At 49.5% G+C, this 27181-nt stretch overlaps 2 protein-coding genes and 1 pseudogene across 2 annotated transcripts in view; 2 read left to right on the top strand and 1 right to left on the bottom strand.

Moving 5' to 3' along the window:
• LOC149344180 (mannose-P-dolichol utilization defect 1 protein-like) overlaps nt 1-15782 on the bottom strand; it is a 73480-nt gene extending 57698 nt beyond the window's left edge. The window contains exons 1-2 of the mRNA XM_089546202.1: nt 15606-15782; nt 14982-15047 (exon numbers count right to left, since the gene is read on the bottom strand). Coding sequence (XP_089402328.1) covers nt 14982-15047; nt 15606-15693 — 154 coding nt within the window. The 5' untranslated portion in view covers nt 15694-15782. The remainder of the gene's footprint in view (nt 1-14981; nt 15048-15605) is intronic.
• Nucleotides 1248-8253, top strand: LOC149344181 (uncharacterized; annotated as a pseudogene).
• A 629-nt stretch (nt 15783-16411) lies between the features above and the next one.
• Nucleotides 16412-27181, top strand: part of LOC149344179 (uncharacterized) — a 65292-nt gene continuing 54522 nt past the window's right edge. The window contains exons 1-2 of the mRNA XM_089546200.1: nt 16412-16569; nt 23201-23292. Coding sequence (XP_089402326.1) covers nt 16428-16569; nt 23201-23292 — 234 coding nt within the window. The 5' untranslated portion in view covers nt 16412-16427. The remainder of the gene's footprint in view (nt 16570-23200; nt 23293-27181) is intronic.

Below are 27181 nucleotides of genomic sequence, written 5' to 3'. Positions count from 1 at the left end.
GCAAAACGACGCTCTGCCACACAAAACATTGAGGGTGACGTCACACGCATCATATGAATGTGAGCATGCACGGCTGCAAAACCATTTTAGCATCCAGACTGGCTACTCCATTGTTTTTCCCTTGCGAAGTGCGCGCACACAATTAGCCGATGCCTCATTTTATAACCTACAACACTATCTTCAGACATCTGCCAATTTTAGCGACTGGAACGTGCTTAAAGGTGTGCAGGCACGAAAATTTTTTTCTGCGTGCTTTATTTGGAATGATGCGTAAGACACTAGTAGACATGGATCACAAAGAGTAATTCGGCTATGCCCAGCAAGTAATATCAAATTTAATTTCTTCCGCGTAGTTTCGTTTTCGGATTCTGAAGACGAACGCTGGCTATCACGTCGTAAGTAAGGCTGAGATCACGAGGTGCATACAGAAACTGCAATTTTTTTCGTTGCTTCGACATCTCACCCTTTCACTAGACTGACTAGAAGATAGAATGACAGCCGGTGAATAAACAGTTATTATGCTGCATTTTTTGCGCGCCTCATGCGACCTTAACCTTACTTGAGACATCACAGCTGCCATTCCGCAGTCGAAAACAAACTAAAACAAACTAGACTGAAGAAGAAACCTAATTACAAAATATTAAGCGCCAGAAAATTCTACGCTGCGATCCGTGTCAAATACTGTCTTACTCACTATTCAAGGAAACTGTCGGTCCCAGAGAAACCTTTTTTTTTTTTTCTGGCGCACGAAAGCGCCCTATACCGTAGACCAATAGGCACCAAGTACGGCTTGCAAGGTACAGTTGCCTTGCGGTCACTTAATTCACAGCCTCACTGACAGCTTTCCGGATCTCCTGAAGGGGCGACAAACTGTGGTATTCACCTTTCCGAAAGTTAGGACTTCCACGAATGCTACGACAGTCGCTACACGGCTTAGAAGTAAACCCCTTGGGCACCAAACTTTCGACAAAGGCTGTATGTGTCAGTCGGCACGTAGTCCGGTCGTATTCGAAGAATGCTTGACCGACACCTTGCACAAGCTGTACATTACCCACAGAGCAAATACATTTGTTCACTGCGATACTACCGTGACACTCGATGGTCGCCACGTTGAAGTGTTATTGGATACAGGTGCTGATTATTCAATTCTAAGTAGCCAGCTGGCCGCCGTTCTCAAGAGGGTTCTCCCGCCATGGGCTGGAACACACGTTCGCACGGCGGGCGGTCATCTGATTACCCCTCTCGACATGCGCACCGCCCGAGTGCAAATCAAGGAGTCCAGGTTTGTGGACAGCTGTCTCGGTGTGTAGATCTTATCCTAGGCGTATATTTTCTACGTGAAAATGGGGCGATTATTGACCTCGGAGATCGCAAGGTCACGTTTTCAGCTGAGAATGCTGCCGCCCTCAGCAAAGCGACGTGACCAAGCCAGACCTCAAACCGGCGCCTTCATTACTGTCGAGTGTGATGCACTTCAGGGCGGTGACGCCATCGCCGAAACCAACATTTCATTACTGTTGACGCAAGGCTTGAGCGTGGCCCGCAGTCTGATCCAACAGTCACACACACTTGTTGCCAGTTTTACACGCAAGCATCGGCACCTTTTTCGCGACACTTCTGCAGCATTTGCCGAACGCATCTCCGATGTTTCCAAGTGCTTCTCCTCCCGTGTACCTCGATAGTCTCGACGTCAGCTCTGCGCTGCAGACAGGCAAAGAGAACAGCTATGTGCGCTGTTGCTAGAATTCAGATAGTGTTTCGCGTGCTCGTTGAGAGTGCGTCAAACTATCCTCACCAAGCGCCACATAGTGACGTACGATGACGTACACCCAATCCGTCAGCAGCCCTACTGCGTCTCGTCGACAGAGAGCGAAACCATTAAGTCGGAAGTTAAGGAGATGCTTGAAGATGGCGTTATACAGCCCATGGTCTTCGCCGGTCGTCCTCGTTAAATAGAGAGACGGCATGTTTCGTTTGTGCGTCGAATACCGGGAGCTGAACGCAGTCACCAAGAAGGACGTTTACCCGTAGCCAAGTAATGACGACTCTCTCGACCGCCTTCGGCGTGCTCGGTATTATTCGCAGATCGACCTAAAAACAAGGCTACTGGAAGAATTGAGGTAGATGAACGGGACCGTGAGAAGACGGCCTTTGTCACTCCCGTGGCCTTTACGAATTTTAAAGTTCTACCTTTGGGCCTTTGTACCGCGCCTGCCACATTTCAGTGGATGATGGACACTGTCCTCGCTGGTCTTAAAGGGACCCTGAAATGATTTCGATGGGCATATTGTAGCGCTATAGATCTGTAGAGGTGGACTTTGTGGGTATTCGAGTCAAATTTGAAAGCTCTGCGCGGACCCTATAGTTTAGAAATAACCTCTAAAACATTGGCTGTGGCTTAACTCCGTTATGCCTGGATGTGCGTAGCGAGAGGTACGGTTAATCTTATTGCTTAGCTTGGTTATCTCTAAGGTTACATTATCGTTTAGCTTGGTGCATCTCAGTGTTTAGGTTTTGTTGTTACCAATCGTTAAGATATGGTTACATTAAAGATTAGACATCGTGTAACGCATTTATTCTCAAAGTCTTCATCTTGTTGTTTCTCAATTGCCACAAAGACGGCCCGATGGTCGGTGAAGTAGCAAGCAGCCGTCTCAATGGCCCTGACACAGCACTGGCGTCGGCCCTGGCACGAGATGCTGAACAAGAAGACGAGCCATCCTCATCTGAATCCACTCGCCTGGCCGCTTCGTACTTACGGCGCTTCTCGAGGCGTGCGGCTCATTCTTCCTCCGTCTGCTTGGCTCGCTGCCTACTCTTGGTTTCGTTCCGAAGACGAAGCCTGGCTTCTTTCAGTCTCTCCGACTCACTTTCTATATCTGCCGACGAATCCCACCGTGCCGCCACTTATATATATACGATGCAATGCCGGCTCCTCCTCTGACATCATGCCAGATGGCGCGGCGAGCGGCGCTGCCAGCTGCGGCGGTTGCTAGGCAACGGCTCAGCTCGCGGTGTGGCCACCGCGCACAGCGAAACGGCGAGAATACAGCCAATGTAGGTCTCGCTACAAAAAAATTCCCGACGATTACGTTACTTCATAATGCGAAATTTGAGCGCAGCTCATCAGCTGTTTCAGCTTTTCGATAGATTTAGGCAAAGAATTCGAGCAAGACATGTATGCACAATTGCAGACAACTTGTTATTTTTCACACATATTCCTTCTTCAAGAAACACTCCACTAACAGTTCGTGATTGTCATGAAGGAAGCTTTGTGGGCGGAGAAATAGATGGATATATGCTCGACTTGCTGCACCAATGCCTGGTTCTCAAAGACGAGGTCTTCGCAAGCATTTCGCGAGGTTTTCACAGCTGTGGGAGCCGTTACGAGCGAGAGGCACGGGATGTTCTCTGGCATAAGTGGTAAGAAATTCCCGCTTGTCTTTATATCTACATTAAAGTCCCCATCCACCCTGCCACCCTGGCAGGTGCAGCGTTTCTGGCACAACGTTGTCAATGCCAAAGCATGCAGCGCACATCTGCCACTACCGCCACGCAGCTTAAAGCTACGTGGCAGTTATGCGCCTTCCCACTGGTTCAGGCATGGGCGTCCGGAGGGGGGGGCAAGGGGGGGGCGGTTGCACCCCCCTGGAAAATCACTCACTCGAACCGTGAGTGATGGCCGCACACCAGGGGCGGTGGTGCGCTCAGTCAAAAGGGTAAAAGCAGCCCCGCATGGTCACATCTGCGAAATGCCGCGTCCGGGCGTGCGTCGTTCCGCCGTTTTCAAACCACGCCATCGTTAGCTCTACTGAAGGGCGACCTGTTCCAGACATACAGCGGCACCGGCGAGCATGTGTTTCGAGCCGCCTTGAGATGGGTGTCTGTTTCTTTGATCTCTAGAGAGATAGCGACACGGAGGCAGACAGTGCACGGGGCATCTTGTTTTCGCCTATGTCGTTACGCTGGTCACCGATGAATTCTTAAGGAGGGAAGGACAAATCAGCCGTGTCCACCCCCGCTTTGTCGGGCTGCTCAGGGGCAAGCGGGCGATGAGTTGGCGCCGCCGCCGCTCGCTGTCTCCTCCGATCCACGTGTAGCGCAGTTCGGTAGAAGCGCCGCTTTCAGAATCTCCGGCAAAGGGGATTAGCTGCTTTTGTTCACGGCGACGCAGTCTCCCGAGGCGCCCCCACACCAGCGTTCTTTGCGTCTTCTGTGAAAACCAGCGCCTTTGGTCAACGCAGCCCGATGGCGCCTGCCTGGCTCGCCTGTCACCTCTGGCTGGGCCTCAAATCACAACAGCGCCCATGTACTGTGCGTGTCAGTGCATGGTAAAGAGACCCAGGTGGTCGACATTACCCGGAACTCTGTACTACTCCATCCCTCATAGCCTGAGTCGTTTTGGGGCTCTGAACCCCATAAAAACACAAAAACAAATTTTCCGACCGGAGTGGCGAGTGTCCCTTCCCCTCGGAAGTTGCGCGGCGTTCCTTTCACCCCCAAAGTGCGCATTCGGGGATACTGCGGCAAGTAAGCCCTCGCACATGTGCGCGCCTCTGTGTTTGTGCTTGGGTGTTTTTAGTGGCCGGTTGTCAGCGAAGCTGAGAACAACCAAGACAGCGGACGAGAAAACGACGAGCGGCGAGCAGTGTGTGTGGGGTGGCTCGACTGTGCGGATGCGCAAGCAAGATGGAGCGAGGTGTATGAAGCTGCGAGCGTGCATTTATCTTGTAAATAAGTTTTCGTTGTATATATAGTCATCTTTTGTTTTCAACTTACGCGTTCAACAGTTTTTCCAATCAATGTGTATGATGAGTGTGCACCGAGAGCGTGTAATGAAGCACAGAAGTGAATTTATCACACGTGTAATTACGCAATTCGCCCAGAAACATCCGAGGCGCCTACAGTTGCTGTTCAAGGAAGACTGACTGAGTGACTGTAGTTGCGTGTTTGCGAACATATTGTGCTGTGTGCTGGTCATAAATCCGGGTGAGTCGAGAACCCGTATGCAGGAAGACTGAGCACTCTTCTCCACGAAGTGATATAGCATCTTTTTGCATTTTTTATTAATTTTAGTTGTTTCTTCGTTGATAAACTCCAATGTACCTCTCCTAGCCGCGCTTTAATTTGCTGTTTGTAATTTTTCTTTCATGTGTGCATTTTGTTTAATTTTTATTTATATATAAATAAATAAATTTACTCCGCAAATAGCGCCTTTTTGCTACGAACATACCCCCCCCCCCCCCCCCCCGGGGCACCAACGGGGCCCCCCCCTGCAAAAAATTCTGCGGACGCCCTTGGGTTCAGGTGTCCACAGAGATGTGTGAGACAGATACTGCGCATTTCCTTTCCTCAAAAACCAATTTACAAATTTTACCCTCTGCTTTCCAAGCCCCCGCTTTATTGGTTCCGCAGCTGTGGGAGACAGATACTGCGCATTTCCTTTCCTCAAAAAATTACCGAAGACACTGGCAATTCCAAAGTGTGCTTGGCGAAAGTCTTGTGGTCAACCCACAGCCGCTTCTCCGAACCGCTTGGCGCGGTATCACTGGGCCGCTTCGGAGCCATGCGTCTCACTCACTCGACTGCGACGAGACGTCCAGCCAAGGAGCGGCGGTGTAGCTGCCACCGCCGACGCGCGCTGCATGCGCTCCCCGCAGCTGCGGCCCCCACTGGCGCGCCGGTTGCTAAGGAGGGGAGGAGGTTGCGCTTTCACTCTCTGGGAACGGGTGCCTAAGAGCTGCGCTCTAAAATCGCTGTTTGTTCGCAACCGATTAAGGCGACACACCTCACGGGGAACGCTATTCGGACGCGGAGCTGAACAGACGTGCCTCGCATGGGCTCCGTGCTTCTTGACTCCATTTCGCCAGAATTCTTCATCCTTCCTTTACGAAACTTCACCAAGGCAACCGTGAAGGTGAGAGGATCCGTTTGACACCTTCGGAGCCCGATTCCGACCACTCTCGACTCATTTGGTTCATTTTTCTGCTGCACCACGCCGCCGAAGCGCTAAGCCAGTGCACGACGCACTGCTGCACTCTTCGCCACACCTGCGGCCATCACGGCCCGGCTTCGACGCCTGAGTCGCTGCTGTTCACAGACCTCCAAGGAGCCAATATGGCCTACCAAGTCGAAGGCATCTCAACCAGCCCTGCCGAGCTTGCAGCCGACTCACACTGGGTACGTGCCGTGAAGGCACACGGTTCAGCCGCGGCACACCAGACCAGCGTTACTCGCGTCTCGCCACCGCCTGCCTCGAACGCATCCACGACTTCTTCTCCACCGCACAACACCATTTCCTGTACTGCCACTCTACGTCGTCACGCTCCCCTCCCTCGCCTCCAGCAAAGGACTTCAAAATCGCCTTCAGACCGGGAGTGGGGCTCGAACTCCGCACTACCACCAACAGAGCCGTGCTGCAAGTCCTCTGTACCCTTGCCAACATCGACGATGCCACCGTCCGCACCGCCGACCGTGTACGGATCAATCCGTACAATAACTCCCTCACTGTCGGCACCCCATCTGAGCCACGCGCTCGTCTCTACCTCCAGGTCTCGGAACTCCGCTTGGGTCCCATTTCTTACCCCCTGCGTGTCTACACAGCCGCACCTGACAACGTTCTCCGCGGCATCATATACAACGCCGTGGTCTCCCAAACTCGGGAAGAAATAGTTCAAGACCTCCAATCCATGAATGTCAACACCCCCTACGCCATCGCCAACGTGCATCGTATGGGGCGCTCCAAATCGATCCTCACCTTTGTCGGTACCACCACCCTCCCCAGCACCATCGTCTTTAACTGCGGGATCTTCCGATGCCACCCGTTCAGCCCTAAAGCTGAGGCGTGCACGAACTGCTGGGCTTCAGGCCACCGCGCGGACGTCTGTACGAAGCCCAAGTCTGCCCTCTGCCACCGCTGCGGCCAGGCCCACAAGGCAGCCGAACCTCCGACCTGCGTCCCCTCCTACATCTTGTGCAAGGGGGCCCACATCACGGGCTCGCGCTCGTGCAGGCACCGATTCGACCGGAACGGCCCGTCGTCACCCCCAGCCACCTCCAAGCCCCAACCTCCCCAACACCGGCTCCCACCGGGCCTATCCTCAAGACCTCCCGGCCTTCCCGCCCCCGCTCTGCCTCCCGTGGTGCCTGGTCTGCCAGTCGCCACTGCTCCGTGTCCTTCCCGCCTCTACCCAAGTCCGAGGCGTCCACCGCCCCCGCCACCACCAGCACATCACAGGTAAGCTGGAAATCGCAGCCCCACACGCCGGACCCCAAAATCACGGCCCTCGAGGCCACTATCACTGCCCAGCAGCTCCAAATTTAGAAGCTGTCGCGTCAGCTGCAGGCCGCGCTAGCGCGTCTGTCCTGCCCGCTCCTCCTCCTTCTACACCAGCTGCTGCACCTCAACAACCGTCGCCTCTGCCGGCACCAGCTGGGGAGCCGATGAACACGACACCCTGAGCTGCGTCATCGCATGCCTCCTCTTCCACCCGCAGCCCCCCGAAAAACGCCGATACCCCTCCTCAGACGCCGTTGCGCCCGAGCGTAACGGCATTCGCCAAACAGCCTCCTCCTCGGAGGCGTTTGAGCAGCGCATCACGGCCCGCTTGCAACTTGAGCGCGTCGCCAGTATCGACACCCGCGTGACCGCCATCGAACCTCACCGCACCGCCCTAGACACCAGGGTCGCGGCCTTAGAAACCCGCCAGAGCGCGAGTGAGGCCACCTTCGCGCACCTCTCGCTACCCGCCCGACCAATCCCTGCACTTACTCTAACTCCGTCTGAGGACCTCGCTATCCATCATAGCCAGGCAGCTCCCGCACCTTAACCTCTGGCAGCGTAACTGTCAGGCGTTCCGCGGCAAGCGGAGCACCTTGTAGCTCCATATCCAGAACATCCCTCCTGACAGTCTCCCCTGCGCCCTAGCCCTCCAGGAACCCCTAGCTCCCGTGAAGCTGCGCGACTACGCCTCCTTCCATCCTCCTTCAGAGGGCCAACCAAGCGTTACAACGCCGGTGCACCGCAACCTTACTGCCGAACTGCACGAGCTAGACATTTTGGAATGCGCCCATCTCCTCCTTGAAATCCTTCCCAGCCGTCGCACTGAGGCAAGCTTCTTCGTTCTCAATATGTATAGCCTTCCCAAAGCCCCTTCAACCCCTATCCTACTCGTCCTCCGCAATGCGCTCGCCTGCACTGGCCGCAAAGCCGTGGTCATTCTGGGAGACTTCAATGCACCCCATACCAGCTGAGGCTACTCCCAGAGCACCCGCAAGGGCCACTCACTTTTGACTTTCATCCAGAACGAATGCCTTTCTGTGCTTAATGACTTCGCTTGCCCCACCAGGATCGGATCCAGTGTCCAACGAGACACTAATCCAGACCTTGCCCTCGCCAGAAATGTTACCGATCCCACATGGATTAATACAGGTGCCTCCCTCGGTAGCGATCACTACGTCCTCTGCACCGCTTTCCCTTTCCCCTCTCTTGCTCGTTCCTCTACTCGTCTGACTCAGACAGTTGACTGGGTCCGCTTCCGCTCCACCCGTCTCTCCACTTCCTCTTCTGCTCCTATCACCGATCTCTCGGCTTGGACTGAGATCCTATTGGCGGACGCTCGCACTACCACATCCACACTCCCTGCAGCACCACACTCCACTACGGCAGACAGCCGTCTGCTGCACCTTTGGGAGGCTTAACACGCCGTCCACCGCCACTGGCAGGCCCAGAAACACAATAGCCGCCTGCGCCTCCGTTTGACCCAGCTCGCGTCGGACATGGAGCAGCACTGCTCCTCTCTTCTTCGGCAACAGTGGGGCCAGATCTACGACCGCATCCGGCAACCTGGGCCTCCGCGACACGTGGTCGCTACTCAGGGTGCTGCTCGGCCCTACGCACACCAAAGCCTTCCAGCGCAAAAATATTTCCCATCTCTCTCAGCCCCGCCGCGGTTGCTCAGTGGTTACGGCGCTCGGCTGCTGACCCGAAAGACGCGGGTCCATCCCGCCCGCGGCGGCTAAATTTCGATGAAGGCGAAATTCTAGAGGCTCGTGTGCTGTGCAATGTCAGTGCACGTTAAAGAGCCCCAGGTGGTCGAAATTTCCAGGGCTCTTCACTACGGCGTCCCTCATAGCCTCAGTCGCTTTGGGACGTTAAACCCCAATAAACCAAACCAAACCACCTCTCTCACTCCTCCCCACTCTCCGATACTGACTTCCTGGCGGCACCCAGGAACCGCTACCTCTTCACCGACCCCCTACTCCTCTTCACAGCTACCCTGGCTCCCCCAAACCCCGATCTTGATGCGCACATCTCCCTGGGCGAGGTTCGTGCGGCGCTACTCAAGCACCGCACCACCTCGGCCCCGGGAGCTGACCGCATCAGTAACAAAGCGCTCCGAAACCTAGATACCCCCTCCCTAGAAGCCCTTACTAACCTTATCAATACACATTGGCAGGCTGGCACTCTTCCCTCCTCGTGGACGCATGCACGTGTCTCTTTCATCCCCAAACCCGGCAAACCTATTGCCCTAGAATACCTCCGCCCCATCTCTCTCACCTCCTGCCTCGGCAGGCTGTTCGAGCACGTCATCCTGGCCCGCCTGTAGACTTATCTGGATCACCACGATATGTATCCGGATTCCATGTTCGGTTTTCGTCCCCAGCTGTCTACCCAGGATGTCATGCTCCAGTTCCGAGGATCTCCTACACCCCTCCCACCACAAACGCACTCCAGCTATCCTGGCGCTGGACCTTACCAAAGCATTCGACAATGTACAGTCTTTGTCAAAAGTTTAGAGCCCAGGGGGTTCACTTCCAAGCTTTATACTGAGACTCCAGGAGCATTCATGGAAGTCCTACCTCTTGCAGGAGGCAGTACGGGAAATCTTCTCATGTCCAGGAAATTTGGAGCGCTAGAGATCCATTAAGAACGGCATAGTGCGGCTCAAAAGAAAACCCCCTGGGCTCCAAACTTTTGACAAAGGCTGTACATCAATCACACTGCCATTTTGGACGCTCTCTCCTGCATGCCTCCATGTCGGACCCCGTGCCCATGCTTACATCACCGCCTTCCTCGCCCACCGCAGAGCCGGAATATCATACGGTCCACTTTCTTCTCCTTCTTTCTTTCTTGGCAACCAGAGTATCCCCCAAGGTTCTGTCTTGTCCCCGCTTCAACACAAGCCTTCCCGCTGGCACGTGCTCAGCGCACTATTCCAGCTCTATCATGCTTTCTTCTTCAAGGCAAGTCTTCTACAATCCCGGCGACCAGGTTTGGGTATGGACCCATGTTCAACGGAGAGGCATGTCCGGAAAGCTCATTTGTCGCTATTTCGGTCCTTATAGAGTCTTGCGGAGAGTATCCCGGACAAGGTACTCTCAGAGCAGAGACACGGCGTCGACTACCGCATCCAGAGATCATCCAAGTTTCGTGCATGCATGAAGCTGTATTTTGCGCGGTCATCGACCTCTCATCCCCAGCTTCTTCGAACTTTCTCATGTGTGCTTGTGTGAGCGCGTCTTTTAAAGGGCAACTGACCAGGGTCCGGACATTTTTGAAAAACAAACCCACTGCATAGATGAGGCATCGAAGATAACCTCTGCAAAATACTAGAGCCATGCGCGCCCCGAAAAGCTGCAAAAATTCAAATCAAAGCCCGCTCGTTCTTTCCTTCAACACAAATGTTCCCCGCCCCACTACTCTGAGCCCCTTTGACGTCATGGGGGTTACTTTCGCTAAAGGCATTCCATTGGTGCATCGTTCTGACTGACGGGAGAAGGTTGGGCGTAGCCTTGGCGTCGCGTCGTCTGCACAACGCTTTCCGCAGCGCCTTATGTTTTGGCACATGCCTACAAACCCGCATGAAGAAACAACAACAGCTCAGGCTCAAAGACGTTTACGCTTGTGGCGCTCGCACTGAAAGACGTTGAAGTTCATCAGCTTCCCTCCTGAAGGGCATGCTGCCAAGCTGTCCGGTCTAGTTCTGTGCTGTCAAGCTGACCCGTCCATTTCTTGTCACCGACAGAATATACAAGGTGTCTCATCCAAAACTTTAAACAATTTTTAAAACAGGCTTTTTGAGTTAGGAGAGTGCTTTTTCGGCACAGCATTGTCAGCGGTGTAGAACATCAGAACAAGGCTAAGAGGTGCTAACTAGCTGGCTGGTTAACTAATACTGAATAGTATTACCGGTTAACTAATACTATTACTGGCTGACTAATACTCACACTATTACTGTTAGGCTGCTTAATTATTGAGAGGCGTGTAGCCGACCGTAAGTAATCTCCATATCAGTTTTTCGAATTTCGAAAGAGCGGTTACCTTCGGCGCTGTGGCCAAACAGATTTTGGGTATTTCGACGAGTTTCGCGCACTGGAGAGGTTGCTTTGCCTGTGAGCTCCTCAAAAGTGCATGTATTTTAATGCGATGTAGCCAAATTTGTCGGGTCACCACGCCGAGGGTAACCGCGTTTTCGAAATTCTAAAAACTTGTATGGATATTACTTACCGTGGGCTACACGCCAGTCGATAATTAAGGAGCCTAAAAGTAATAGTTAAAAGCTAACTATTCAGTATTAGTTGACCAGCGTGCTAGCTAGCGCGTCTTAGTTACATTCTGATGTACAGTGTTGGCCAAAAGTTCCAGGCCACATGGTCCGCTTTTCATCGGTATATCCTGGCACTTAAGATTCCGATAAAGCTATCAGGTTCTCATATGGTAGAACGATCCTCCTTCTATCCTCTACAGAAATTTTGAGCTTCGAGGGTACCTCAACTGCCCGACTATGCTGGTCAAAAGCAAACCCTGAGGCCTTGGAACTTTTGACAGACCCTGTACTACACCACTGACAATGCTATGCATTGTCAGACTCAAAAAGCCTATTTTTTTTAATTGTGCGAAGTCTTAGGTGAAACATCCTGTATACGCTCAAGACAAAAGCCGGAGGGGCGTTAATGCCCTACGCCTGCGCACTGGCGCCGCGCTATTCCTTTAATTCCCTAACCGATAGGGCCCTATTATAAAGGTCTCTAATAGCCTGCAAAACACCTCACTAGCGAAAAAGTAGTCTTGTCTGGGGATGAAGCATCGGAGCACAAATCAACTAAAATAAAACACTCTATGGCCGCGATTGGGTTTGTGAGCCGGGGCGGCGCGAACAGCTAGATACGTTTTGTTCACTGCATTCGACCACTGCGCCACCGCCTCGATGCGATTCGGGCGCGCCACCTACCGACTATCGCCGCAGCTGAACATCCAGCGTACTAAAACCGAAAGTCTCTCGCACTCTGCTTTGTACGTCGCCATCTTCGTCCACTTCCAGCCGTGCGCAATGGATCCAAAAATCGAAACCGGAGTGAGAAACGGGGGGCTTGCGCACCGCATTTCCATTTAGAATAAGTGCCTCGCTGGAGAAAAAGCCGTCTTGCCACGGAGTTAATGCAGCCACCTACCACAGTTGACAAGTGGCAAATTAGAATGAGGGAAATCTCCCATTTCGCCGTGTAGAGGAGGGGTGGGAGACGAAAGAAGCAGATATCACGAAAAACCCGGATATAACGACAGGCTTGTACATAACGAAATTCCGATTTGTTCCTCACTACTGCTTTAGCGGATTCGAAAGGACGCATGGTTTTACATTTTCGCCTCATCAGTAAAACTGATTCATAGCCCTAAATTTAACCGCCGATTTAAACCCGGCAGCACAATGACCAAGGTTAACCAAGATACCAAATTATGCGAAGTTACCGTGCTAGCGCATTTAAAGGGACAGTGAGGAGAGATCTATTAATATTTTTTTACAGAAAAATCCGATAGTTCGGCATTTCATGGCTTTGTTGCCACTTGGCCGGTAGAGGAAAATGCATTTATTACTAAGAAATTTGGATTCGAAATTGAAAAAGTTTTTCCCGCCGCTTTGATTCAAACTTGGGATTCTCTTATGACGACACAGGACAAAGTGACGTGAAACATGACGTGCACATGACGTAACGCAGACTCCGTGATTTCTGGCGGCCAGCAGTGCAGCCTGGCAGCAGCCGAAAAGAAAGCTACCGCCGGCCGCACATTGAAGGCATCTATCGGCTATTGCGGCCGTCGCTACCGTCGCTTCGTTTACGTTTGCGCCGGCGTTTTGCCCGCGTTACGATGGATCCCGTTCTCGAAGTCGTCAACGAAGTTCTAGCAAATAGACAACTTTAGCATACCGTGTACCTTGTTACCGTTAGCGGATTACCGGGAGCCCGCCTACCACTGGTGAGCAGGCGCTGATTGGTCCCGATGCTGCAGGCGCGCGCGTAGCAGCCGGGTATGTGGCGCCATCTGGCGAAGTCAAGGAGATTTGCGCATGTATTGGCTCCGCCTCCGTGATTCGTGGAATCTCGTGTTCTAGTGTTCCTAGAACCATGGGTTCTAGCAACACTGTTTTGTCCTATGAAGTCATCACGCTTGTACTTGCGAGTTCGGCCTGTGGCGGCGATACCTGTATTTTGGTTCTTGCTCTTTTCTGCGTTACAAGAGCTTTGTTGTCAGTATGAGTGGCTTTTTTTGTAATCAGGAGCTGGTATTCTGTCGATACAAGCCAACTTCAATTTCTCCTCAGTGTCCCTTTAAGTCACATTTAGTTTAATAAAGTAAATCGGAGGTTGATTTTTTTTTATCAAACGCCCTTAGATAAAGATACGTATATGCAGTAGCTGGTTTGCGTGTCCAAGCGATGCGACCACGTAAAGAGTGAACATGCATTCTTTCTTCCACCTGCTGTGGTAGCTCAGTGGTCAAGGCGCCCGTCTACCGAGCCGGACTACCCAGTTCGAAGCCGACCGTGGAGGCCGCGTTTCGATGGAGGCGGAGCGCGAAAGGCGCCCGTGTGCAGTGCGATGTCAGTGCACGTTAAAGATCCCCAGGTGGTCGAAACTATTCCGGAGACCTCCACTAGGTCACCTCTTTCTTCTTTCACTCCCACCTTCCTCCTTTCCCTTACGGCGCGGTTCAGGTGTCCACCGAGATATGTGAGACAGATACCGCGCCATTTCCTGCCACGCAGTCAGCCTGTGGAATCTTTCCGTTCCCAACGATGTCACAGAAGCTTCAGCTGATGCAAGGTCTTCTGATGTACACAACCAGAATTTAAAGCTGTGCCTACTTTGCTTGCTTATGCCTGCATCGCTTCAGTTGTCACTGCTGATATTATGTATCCAATGCGTGTTTCGTTGTGTCTGTGTTTACTGCTATCGCAACCTCGGTGTAGTTTTCAGAAATTAAACTAATGTCAACTGCAGGTACAGATACAAAGAATGGGTCAGCTATTTAATTACTTTTTGAAAACTGTGGAAATATTTTTGTACATGCTTAAGGCAGAAATTCATAAGTTGTCTGCCAGTGATGAATGGCCTGGGCATGTGTGTCCACAAAACTAAACACCATGAAGAATATATGGTAACAGCCATTCAGTGACTGGTCTGCCACAGTCAAGGAGATTATGCTGTGCACAAGTTTTGGTAAGCTGCCACGATGACCCAATGCACACGTACGGCATTTGGCTGATGAACCCAAGTGTGCGTTGCTAAACCATAATACTGAATCTAAGTTGATGACAGAAAGAACAAAGTTTGAACTTCAACTATTTTAGAATTGGACAAATAGAGATAGTGAGAGCTCGGTACCAGAGAGTTGATTTAATGGGAAACGCACACAGTGCACTGCGAGATACACATAAAAAACTAGATACGGTTGAATCCGCTCCGTAACAGACTGTTGTCAGGTGGTGATCGCTAAAACTGCTGTCCAACGTCTGTCGGCGGCAGGGTCGGACATGTGCATGATATGTGGCTTCTCACGCCAGCTGGTCGCTTTTTTTTTTCAACAAGTTCTTGTTTCAAAGACGACAAAAAAAAAAAAAACGAGCGGATGTGTTTGCAGTTGGCTTGGCGAACACAGGGCCAACGTCTCTAACCAGTGCATCCGCTACAAGCGCACTTACCCAGCGTGGATCCAACTATGATGCCGTAGCCTAGACATTTGCTCAGCGCTAGCTTGAGACAGTCCACTGCGAGAAAGAAACAGAGAGGCAGTCAGGAAGACGCACCATACTACGTTGCCGCAGAACGGCATCGGCACGCGCATGGAAACAATGCTTATCGGGTATAGAGATAACAACAGCGTTTCGCTTATTATTCGTACTTTCCCTCGGACATACGTTATCGCTCCACAACACGCCTGCCGATTCTGCTGCCTCTACGATGACGAACAACTCGCCGCCGGGAACCCACAAAATGCTCCCTGTGCACATGTTTTTGGCGAAAGTAAACTCGCTTCAAAAGGGAAACGACAAGCTGCAATACATCTGCGTGTCAACGGTACATCACTTGTCCCATCTGAAATAAACAGCCGGCAGTCCAAGCCTGCGGAACCATTCCTGAAGTCAACAGGAAGGAAAAACACGAGAGATTCGAATCTAGGCACGCGCAGGGGTTTTCTCCCGAGGACTTTTTTCCTTCGTTATTTCCTCCAGCGCACTCGCCGAACATCCGACACAGCAGACGACCCCACGGGCACCGCGCGCTCTTGACTGAAAACTAGACAGCTGTTCGGGCAGCGGACTCACCGTTTGCGAAGTTGTGTCGCACTATTATCTCATCGTAGCATTTCCCCGGAAAAAAGGCCTGCAGTATCTGCTTCATTATTGTGCCCATGACGAACGATTACCGCCACGAAAACTCAACAACTCAACCACGGCGACGACCGACCTTCCGTAGCTGAAAGCCGCAGTAGTGAGGAAGCAGACGTAGGTAAACGTAGGCAAGCCGAATGCGAAACTACGGTGCGCGAACGTGGAGCTCTGACCTGCAGTCAGCTACTACTGAGCCATGGAAATTGTATTCCTCTTCAAGTCTCCGCATATCTTTTGATTAATTTCAAGCAATAAAGGAACTTTTATATCTAAATGTATGAAAATGAAGTTTAGAAACAGCGCAAAAAAAAACTGTTTGTACTCGAAATCATCCAGAAACACGTTCTTTGCTTACGTACTACAAAATTTATAAACTATTGTACATGGTTGCAAGACTGCTAAACTTTTTATTCTCTCAGTACGTTATGTAACGTGTTTGCCCAGTAGTCACAATACATAAACCAATAAAAACAATCATTATAAACTAAAAGTGATTGGCGTTATTTCAAAATGAACTATTGTTATTGTATTTTGCTCCTCTTTGGGCTTAAAACCCTAGTTACATCGTTGCTGTCGAATCGTAATAAATGCTTGTGGCTCGGTATTTATTGTTGTTTCGTGGCATCCACAATTGAACAAGTGTTTTGCTTAAAAAAGTGAAAGATTGTATCATGTAACAACTGTTTTATTGGTAGATTTATGCTTCAAAGCTGTCAACATTGATGGACACAACCTTTGTCGAAGAGCGTTTGGAAAATGGCGACCAGCGCGGACGAAAACTGTCACGATGACCCCAACTTTGCGGTGATCTGCTCGTTTATCTTGAATTTTGGTGAATTATGCGGCGTCAACATCTCCATCTCCGAGCTACAGTCCATGCTCGAGGATACCAAAAATGGTACGTGGCTTCCTGCAGCCTCCCAGTGCCGCCGAGAGACCCCCTTTCCCCCCTCTCGAAATTACGACCCGTTAGCGTCGTATTGTTTTGCGGCTTAACGGCGCAGTATCGACAGGCATACGTGGATCGCGAAATCGCAATGTCGCAGATGTCTGCGCTGTGAATAGTCGATCCTGCAAGCAACGTTACTCAGCTTCGTGTCCGCGATCGGCAGAGCTCGCGAGCGCGACCTCCATGGCTCAGCAGCGGCCGCAGCTCCGGCCGTGCCGATCGCGTCGGGTGCGCGGCGCTCGTACGATGCCGAATGTTCGCAGCCGCACACGCTTTCTCGCTTCGATTCGGGCGCCGGTCGGCAGCAGGACGCGTGTGTGTCGCCCAGCACCAGTTGACTCGCGCGGGTTTGCGACGTTGGTGAAGTCGTAGCGCGGCTGCCGTCCATCGGCGGCCGCCGCTGCACGCCGCGCGATTCGCGCTGACAGCGCGATTAGAGGCCTCGCTTCGCCAGTTCGTCTCGGGAAATTTCCCGGTTGGAGTAGTAGTGTTTGTCGTTAGGTCCGCCGCGGCGTTAGCAGTTGCACTGAATGCGCATCGCGTGTTGGAACCGCCGATCGGTGGACCTGTTTGTTGGAAGCTGACCGGAACACCGAGGCGTGTGGCCGAAAGAAGAAAAATAAGCGGAAGCGCCTCCCGCTGGCAAGAGTTGGACGTGCGCTCCCGCCAGCGAGAAGAAAAATCCTCTGGAATCCGCGGTGTTTATCGCAGCTACGTGATCGCCGCCGCTAACAGCCTCGAGATCGCGCGCTGCTCGAACGACTGCGGGCCTCTCGAAAAGGATTGAGTAACGACGTCGTCGGCTCCGACGGCGCTCGTCTGCGCACGCCAGCGTCGTCTGCACCGACGCCGCGCCTCCTCCTTCGCGCGTCGCCTTCGGAGTGCGGGCCTTTCGCCTGCGCGGCGATTTTCGCATTTTTCTTCCGCCTCTGTGATTTTAAAAACCCTGAAAGCACTCTTCATTGTGTTCCTACTTCCGTATCTCATGTCAGAACGGAGAATACGATTTCTTCTTTACTTCGTGCGTGGGCAAAGGTACTGTACCTTGTCGTTATTTTTTTTTTTTTTTTTACGCTTAGTAGTCGAAGTTAGGAATGACGCCGTGGCCTTGTCTCTTGGTGAGGATATCGTTAAGTATGCTTGTTCTTCCATGGGTTATGATCGGCACTGATGACTTGTGACTTGAAAATAATTTCGGCACTGCAAACCTATTCCTTGTTAATGTGAATGCACATTGCTTGCTGCTTTTTTATTTATATTTGTTCGGTCTTGTTAGAATTCCTCTTATTTTGTTGCCAGCTTGATCTGTTTCACATGCATGCTACTTGGCTACTTGTTGACCTAGTACCGAAGGCAAAGTTGAGAAATAAAACTGGTAAATCACGATGCTATGAATAATGGTACCATCAGGAATGGCATGACTCTGTTGAAACAACTGGTCTTATGTGAAACAAGGTCTCTTTGCATGGAGTGGTGCATTTTTTAATTGATGCTAGCGAGCCCTCTGAATCTTTATATATGATTATATTGAAATACTCAGTAGCATTGCTAGTAGCATTGTTTAACAGTGGCTTGAGGCAGTATACTTGCATAGTTTTCTAGCTCTGCTCCTACAGGTTCTTCATCCCTGTGAGCTGTGAGCCATTGTTTCTGTGTAGTACACAACGGGCATTCATTAACATCACCACTAGCGTATATTTTATCGTTAGTGGCATCATCCCAATGACGATGGCAAGTGTCTAGAGGCAAAACACTAATTGCCATGAGTTTCAAACAGTGAGAGGTAAGTGGCCCATGCCGATCCATCATTTGTTCTTTAAAGGGACAAAAACAGGAATAAATGCGTGGCGAGATTGTGCTGGAGATGAAAAGGTCTTTTCTCATATTATGAGGATTGAGCACTGCATTTTCCAAGAAACAAGGATTTGCAATTTTAACTTGTGGTTGAAAATCACACAGCACAAGCTGAAGTGCCATCCTGAGCGCAAACCTTGCCGTTATTGGTGTATCCCACCACTTGGCCATGTCTTGATAAAATATTACTTGTATGCTGTTAAGTGCATAGTGTCGTGTTTTTTTTTTTTTTCATAAGTGACCGCCGTTTTTTATTATAGTTTGCGCGCTCTAGTGCACTCCCTTCGATGAAAAGCAACAATTCCTTCACTTTGCCATTGAGATGCTTTGAGCGTCTGCTGCTAGATGGTGCCCTGCAGTGCTTTGCACTTCTTGGTTAGAATGGTAACCATGGTCTACTGAAACGCCACTGTATTGTATAACAGCTTTAGGTTTTGAAACTCAGACATACGCTACGGTACACCAAAACTGTGTCACTACAGTCTGGCAACTAGGACTATGTTAGTTTTTGGTTCATCACTTTTGCCAGTGTGAAATAGCTGTTCTTGGTCTTTTTTTTAGCATTGGGATAGATTAAAACAGGCCCATCTACTGATTGAAAAATTCTCGCTGAAAATCTTCAATACCATTTCTAAAACCGTTGCAGAATGAGGCACCTCAGATGCTAAGTTCTCTACTGCACCAAAAAAATTAGGCCCATAAAATTCATTTGGCGGTCCCGTTAAGCTTAGTTGTGTTGAAAGACAGTGTCTGCAAACCGTTTATGGCATAAGTGAGAAACAAGCATCCCTCAAACCTCACAATGCTCCTGGGCATTAGTTGCTATGAAACAAGACTTTATAATTGCTGTAGAAGCAGCCAAACGATGCAGATGGTACCGCATCGAGAGAGGCCCTGTGGCAGGCGAAGTAAATGCTACCTAATAACAGCATTGGAAGTATGTTACAAGGTCCTTGGTTTTCACTGTAGCATGACACTGAATATTGGTTAAATCCCACAATGCTAATGATTGTAAAAATGTGCATGAGTTAATAATAAAATGGCAGCGTTGTACCGGTGAGCTTCTACCTATGCTGCAGTGCCTCACTTCCAAACCTGGTGGCAAGTCTAAGCAACCAGTCGCATGCGGCTTGAAGCTACTTGAGGGTAGTAGCCCAGAAAGCAAGTAGGAGACAAGGAGAAGTACGCGCAACAAGCGCCGGCCCGAGACGCCAGGCTGCCATATTTTCAGGACTATAGTCCACACCCGGTGTATAGTTCGCAGGGGCAAATTTCTGCCTAAGTTTTTTAGATTGTCTGCCGATGTTTCAGGGAAGCATTCCAGATTTCCTTCTAGGTGTTTCAAGGAAACAGCCAACATTCATGCACTTTTTTCATTGACGTCAAATTCTTTCTCTCCTGCTTGGTTTGACTTGACTGCTTGCACATGCTCCGCTCACTGAGCTCGAATGCTGCCAGGAAGGCTCTTCAAATCCTTTCGTAGCTATCACAATCACTCTTCAAGAAGGCCTAAAGCGCCTCTGGCATTATTCATTGAGGTTTTTCCACATGTGCTCACAAATCCAAGCACTGAACAGCAGCCACTGAAAATACCGCCAAAAGCATGTGATTGTATATCGGGACAGATGATTTAGCACAGCAAAATGTCGCAGCTGTAGTTTTGGGTCCCATTTTGTTTTCACTTCAACAGCCATGCTAGGCTTCTTCACGTATGTCAAATCATTTTAAAAACTAAATCACGTATAGTCCGCACCCATAGATAGACTGCACCATTTGAAATTTCAGCTTTTAAACGTGTATAGTCCAGAAGATACTGTACTTATATTTACTGCATGAAGGCAAATCAGTAACAAGTGACACAAATTTGTGCAAAGCATGAACACTACCTTCTGAGGCCGCTGCGGTGGCTCACTGGTGATGGCGCTCAGCTGCTGACCCGGCCGTGGTGATGCCGGTTGTGGTGAAATTCGATGCCGGCCGTGGTGAAATTCTAGAGGCCCGTGTACTGTGTGATGTCAGTGCACATTAAAAAACCCCAGGTGGTCGAAATTTCCGAAGTCCTTTACTACAGCTTCCCACATAGCCTGAGTTGCTTTCGGACGTTAAACCCCAATAAACCAGACTACCTTTTGAGGAGAGCACATAAACTCGCTTAACCACTACATTCTATCATCGCGAACACCTGAGCCAAAAAATACACTTCTATGTGCAGCAGGGAGCCTACAATCGCACACGAAATTTGGCGAGCCCCTCCAGCGATTTTTTTCATGCTCATGCCACTCCGTCTCGTGCTCCTGCATATTTCTGTTCAGAGGTGGCTATTGGTTAGATTCTTTCGGATGTCACATAGCTACCAGGGCCAGGGCCATTAAGCCGCATAGCTCCAGCCGGCCAGGAAGCTTCACCGACCTTTGAGCATGCAAAAAATGACGAGAGAAGAGGGAAAGGCACAAAGACGCTGAAATTCAAATCTTCACTACGGGGAACTCAGCTTCTACGAAACGCATTTTTAAAAATTCTTGCTTGAGATTTTTTGTGAAACGGCATCCTTTTAACATCCCAGGAATGCCTCATCTTTATTGACAGCTCCTTTCAAAGCACCTTTAAGATGAATTTAGTACATTGAGATGAGATCTGTTGTTGTTAGCAGCTTTCTTAGCTGGTTTTCCTGAGGCATGCAGCCTGAAAATGCACATAAATTATGCTGCTTACTTTCAGCATCCTGACGATTTTGTTTGAAAAAAAAAAAAAAACAGCTTAGCCCCAGTAAATTAAGTTGGCAGCAGCATTGTGTCACTCTGCAACGGACAGCTTGCGTGTAAATTGCGTGTTCTGGGCCCGTATTACGGAACTTTGTCAAAAATCTGTCAAAGTTTTTGGTAGTGACGTCAAAAGTTTTTGACAGTGACGTAAAAATGACGAAACGATGTGACGTCGACGCCTGACGCAAAATTGACGTAACGAGGAATCAGCCAATTACAGCAGAGCGGCGCCCCGAAGCATTTGCCTGCACGACGAGGGACCGTCTGCTAAATTTTTGCTAAAGGAGTAAAGAAATGCACAGCGATAAAAATAATTATTATTTTATTTTGCCGAAAAATGATGTTTAAACCTAAAAAATATTAAGAAAAACAAGAAGCGCAAGAAGTTAGGCTATTAAATTTCCTGGTCGGTAACTTTTGCTACCGCGGGGGTGCGCAGACGGCGGTAAAACGTCAACAAGCCGCTTTGCACGGAAACAGCTGTTCCACGCATTGATACTGTTTTTATACGCGGCGTCGAAAATCAAGGTACTGTGCGGTTGATCTAAGTGCGGAAAAATCGACGAAGCCAGCTTGTTAAGGTCTGTGTTGTTCGGCTTTTACGATTGATGACAAAAGTGTCAAAGCGTGAAGCGTTGTATGTGATGTGTGGTCGTCTATTCCTTTTTCCTCGACCGGTAAACAGAAGACGACCACGAAGTGCGATTTGCAGGGGAAAATAAAGTTCTTTGCCAGCATAAGCATGTTTTATTTGTATGTAGCTGTGGCACAGAGGTGTCGTCGGCTGCCGAAGCTTGCATGAATGCCGCCGGTCGCAAATAACCGCTGCTGCACCGACAGCGCTCCAAGAAAACTTTTTTTTTGGTTACGGAGCGGAAGCTGTAGAGCTGAAACACCCTGTCTTCCTTGTGTTAGAATATAGTCCCCGGTTTTCGGTAATAGTTCTCTATTAAAACATATTTTGGCAATGTTCATTATTTAATGCACATTTCTAACATCACTGACACCTTTCAACATTCAAAAGTCAAAGCTAAAACAATTCTCTTGATTGCAGCGAATTAGCAAGGCAGATCTTGGTTACAAAAAGCTTACATAGATGCGTTAGCTATGCCGCAACGGAATGAAGCTGCCAGGGGGAGAGCAGCGCGCCATCGTGTGGCCGAACTATTTGGCAGAATGACACAGTTATGGATGCTGCACCTCAGCAGCCATCTTTTCATTGCAAAGAAAGCTGTGGCCTAGTTTACGTGCTGGCAGGAGTGCTAGAATCTTGTGCAAAGCCGGCCACAGCGCAGTGTGTTATGTACTGGTGGACACCTAGTGCAGGTTGTGTATTCTGCATTGTCAAGTTTGGTATGAGTTTAGTTTAGTTTAGTTTATGGGGTTTTAATGTCCCTAAGCGACTCAGGCTATGAGGGACGCCGTAGACTAGGACACCGGATAATTTCAACCACATGGGGTTCTTTAACATGCATCGCACATGACACGGGCCTCTAGGATTTCGCCTCCATCGAAATTCGACTGCCGCGGCCGTGATTGAACCCACGTCGTTTGGGTCAGCAAGTTGTTATGAGAGCTGTGAGCTGTGGTTCAGATGAACCGCACTGGCTGCAGTGATAAGAAGAGTGCAGTGAAATATCTGCTTTTCCTTCTTGAGCACGTGACAGGTCTTTTGACATAACACAAAGCGCTTGTCGGCAGGCACCGGCTGGCATCTACTTGCAGTGGCGTTGAGGCAGCTATCAACATTCACTTCGTTCCATTTCGCTGATGCACGCGCACATTATTACTGTGACAAAACTGTACACTGCTCAGTGAAGTCACGGTGATTAAGCACGCTGTGCAGTATGTGTGGGATAAGGGACCTCACGAGGCTGCCATCGTGCAAATGTATGGGAGAACAACAGTGATAAGAAATGTAAACGGTCCTAACTCTCTCACCCTGTCTCTCTTTCTGTGTGCAGTGGACCAGACCCTGATCGACCTGCACGTGCATCTTCTGCGGAAGGCCAACCGGAGGGTTCAGCGCGACCGCTGGGAGAAAGCGCTCATCAAGGTCTGCTTTTGCCTATAGCCTTCTTGTGTGTGGATCTTCTCTAGCTGTCATTGCCACTGTCCTCGCGCAAATTTTGCACCCGAGCCTCTTCCATCAAGCTTTCCGCCAAAACCCCATTTGCGAGTCTGAATCCTATTTCGAACTGATTCCAAGTTTGAAACATAGCGTGGTTTCATTTCGCAGCCTTGTTAGCTGTGTTTAGCCGAAGACAGAATCCAGGAATGCAAAGAACTGACCTCAGTGCAGAGTTTTGTATTTGGGATGTATGTGCTTGTCAGAGAGTGAAAGAAATGTGTGATGAGACCTTCTCGTAAAGCACCCACATTTCCCCGTGTTACTTAGTATATAGAGCAGTTTGATTGCCTCCTTGGAAGTGGCGTAGCAAAACGATGTTGAGAACCTTATCCAGCTGTGTCATGTACGGCAGCAGGCAGTACTAATTCCGTTTATTTAATTTGCATGTAAAAAAAATAAAAAACGGTCTTCAGAATATTAGGCCATGTATTGTTTTCCACAAAGATTTGTAAGCATAATTTCAGTATCAGCTGCTGTACAGATGCAGATCATGTGTGGCAATATGGCCGGCTTGCTGCGGAAGCTAGCCGGTTGGAGAAGATGGGGAACACTTCTGAGTCAACAGATGTTGAAAATTAATTTGCTACTTGTACCAGAGTATGTGCATGCATATTTATTGTTTCTAGATGTTTCTAAATTTGTTCCAGTATGTTTTTGTTTATTTTCTTGCTAATTTCAGTTTTTAGAGATTCATTTCTTCTGCGTTCATGCAGAGAGGAACAGGTGGAAGCCAAATGCTAAAAGTGGGAAACTATTGTTTTATGTTTTTATACTGTGAGCAGTTCAGGGCTCAGAGTGCATAGGTGTACGCAGCAACACTTATAGCATCTTCGATAAACAGCACTGGTGCGCATCGGTGCGAAGTGTTATCGATAAATTGCACCGGTGCGCACCGGACGTCTTCGATAAATGGGGCGCACCATCTGGGGGCACTTTTTTGTTGCCCCAAAGCGCACCGACAAAATCGGCGGTGCGCATGGGAGCATTCCCAGCAGGCGTTGCGGCAGACAAGCAGACGACAAATGGCGTCTGCACGGGAAAGGCCTGATCTGATTGCCGCGATCATTGATATTTTCCTTTCAGTCACTTCTGACAGCGAAGAAGAAATACTGGCATTGATAAAGGAAAATGAAGGCAATGAACGGCCAAAAGTTTTGAAACTTATGGAGAAATAAAATTTAAAACTCATTTAAAACTTGTAGGAGCTGCGACTGTGGTCTATTGGAATATCGGCCCACAGCAAGTAAAGCACATATACGCTCGAGACGCGCAGCTTGCAGTTGCTGCAGCGCGTTAAAGCATTATTTGGTGTTGCCGTATGCAATCTATATTATTTCCCTAACATCATGAAATCTGGGTACACTTGCATTCATATGCTGGATAGCGGATTTCAGCTGTCTTGCAACCACACATTGCATAGCTCAAACCGGAATACGAGCGTGCCCACTTAGGGTGTACTGCGATTTTCTTGCACCAAAAGCGACTCGCCAGCCATCAGCCCTTCTAAAAGCTCATTTGACATGGTAAGACGATGCGCCTTGCCGTCCATAACGATATCAACGGTTACCGCTGACATTTCAGAAGAAAAAGTTGTCTCGGGCTGTCGCTGCAAAAGTGCGAAGAAAGCAGACGACGTTACTCGCAATTCCGGGCCAACGCCACCTACGCACGCAAGGCGGCGCTCGGAACGGGCACCAGCGCGATTCAGTTTGTGTTCGATGTTGCCCCGGCTTGGAGCTCTGCTACCGCGGGTCCTTGAGCCCCGCAGTGGTTTTGGGGAAATTCTGGTGCGAGTTTATCGAAGATGCCATGAGACATCCCGTAGACTGCCATAGGTGCAAACCTGTAGTTTCAAGTGGGGAAATTGTTTGCTGTCCTCTCCTCTCATCAGGCAGTCAGAGTTTCACTTCAAGCATGTCGCTTGCCCATATAACCGTTTGCGGTGAGTTTAACGGGAGTTATATTGGCCATGGAATGAATGTGCCATGGAGTGTTTGACGAACTCTCATTACTTATTTAATGCCTTGATAGTAGAGTAGAATCTGAAAAAATATGGAGCTGAGAATTAAAGTTTATATATTTATATGAAGATGTCAGATTTTTGTTACTAAAAAAAATTCTTAAGTTCACAGTAGGCGGGCGTCAAGTGTGAAGCACTCATTCCACTATTTTGCTGGCCTACGTGCAACCAGTTCTTGATTGTCTTCAGTTGTAATTGTTTTCAGTTGTAAGTGAGTTCTGGTGAATTTATTTGTTTGAAAATGAAGAAATTTCCTCTCAAGAAGATTTTCAGGTGTGGCGCATTTTTCCTATAAATTTACGAATACTTTGGCGACACTATCATTTTCGTTTAGTCAGTCAGTCACTGTGCTGCACTGCGCTACCAGGGTTGGATTTCGGCATGCGGAACGGGTGAAACCTTGCCTGCCGCATCGCATCCCTGTCAAGACCCAGTACTGGTGTCGGGGGTGCTGTTCTAGCGATGGCCAGAGATGAGAACCCACTGTACATGGAGAAAGCTCCGCAGTGAAGGCACATGGTGTTTGCCATGGCAGCAACTACTTGTAATTTATGGCAGACACTGCAGTTATATGCTGCACATATCCTCACTCACACAGGGGCAGTCTCAACACTCGCCATCTGGGAAACTGCAGCAGTGACTCGCGACACAGTTTAATTTTTGCACTTTCGGTTATATGCACGAACCACACTGGAAAAATGGGACTTCATCAATAGGTACAACAAAATATTCGTTCTGTGTAGGTGTGGGAAATGTCATTTGAAAAATTTCGTGAAAGTTCCTCAGACTGAAGCTGGCTGGCATTCTTGTGAAAGCACGCCTTAATGCTGTTAGATATGATCACCACTCTTGTGAACTGTTTAAAACCGGCACGAAATGTGTGTGCACAGTTTCTCACAATTTTAAAGAGCTGTCAAGGGTAAGGGTTTAAACCAATTCAGCGTTCGTGATGTGCTAAGACGAAGGAGTGGCTGCCAAAGTCACTACACTTTTGCTCGTTCAGATGTGGAAGCGCTTTTGGGCCTGTCTTGGGGCTTACAGTATGGTTGAAGAGATACATGGGTGCTTAGTTTAATTGAGAAGGCTACGTTAGGGCTGGTATTCTACAGGTGTTGTGAGGAAGCCTGGAAGGGTTGACCCGTTAGTGTTGTACCACGAGCAGCCTTTCTTCGTCCATTTCGTAAACTGGTTGAGTTTCGCTAGTAACGTGCCACTCCATGTCTGTCCAGTCAGCAACCTTGAACATCCATTTAGGGCTCTTCCAGGAAGAAGATATCTGCTTGCAGAACACATTCAACATCTTGCAGTACTTTATGACATCATTCAGTTAAGACCCCTTTGGCTTGTGTGTGGAAGCTGATCCACATTTATTGAAGGAGGCCCGGTAGCCACGGCTGATGAGCCGCCAGAGCATAGTGTTGGTGCTGCTGGCCAGGCTGGTAGCCAAGACTGTTCTATCCTGTGCAAGCGAGGTTGCACGCCAAGCTTCCTTTTTGCCATCAGCGCCGCTACATGTGCATTTGGTCAAACCGCCATGTTAGAGTTTTTTTTTTTTTTTTTTTCACCGAACTCGATTCTTGTTCTGCAAATTGTACCCAAGAGATGTGTTTCTTCCTTACCGCTCTCTGTGAGGTGAGACATGAAAAAGTTCTGGGTGGGTGGTACTCATTTCACTTCTTTGCTTATTTATTTATTTATTTTTGCATATTGGTGAGGACATTTGAGCTTGTTTTGAAAAAGCCCTTGAGTGAGGGTCATTCCCATGCCCAGCCCAGGTCCTTTTGCATTGCTCAT

Source organism: Amblyomma mixtum, chromosome 5 (assembly GCF_055824585.1).
Source record: "Amblyomma mixtum isolate Tamu chromosome 5, ASM5582458v1, whole genome shotgun sequence".
NCBI lineage: Eukaryota > Metazoa > Arthropoda > Arachnida > Ixodida > Ixodidae > Amblyomma > Amblyomma mixtum.
This window is presented reverse-complemented; position numbering and strand designations above follow the sequence as displayed.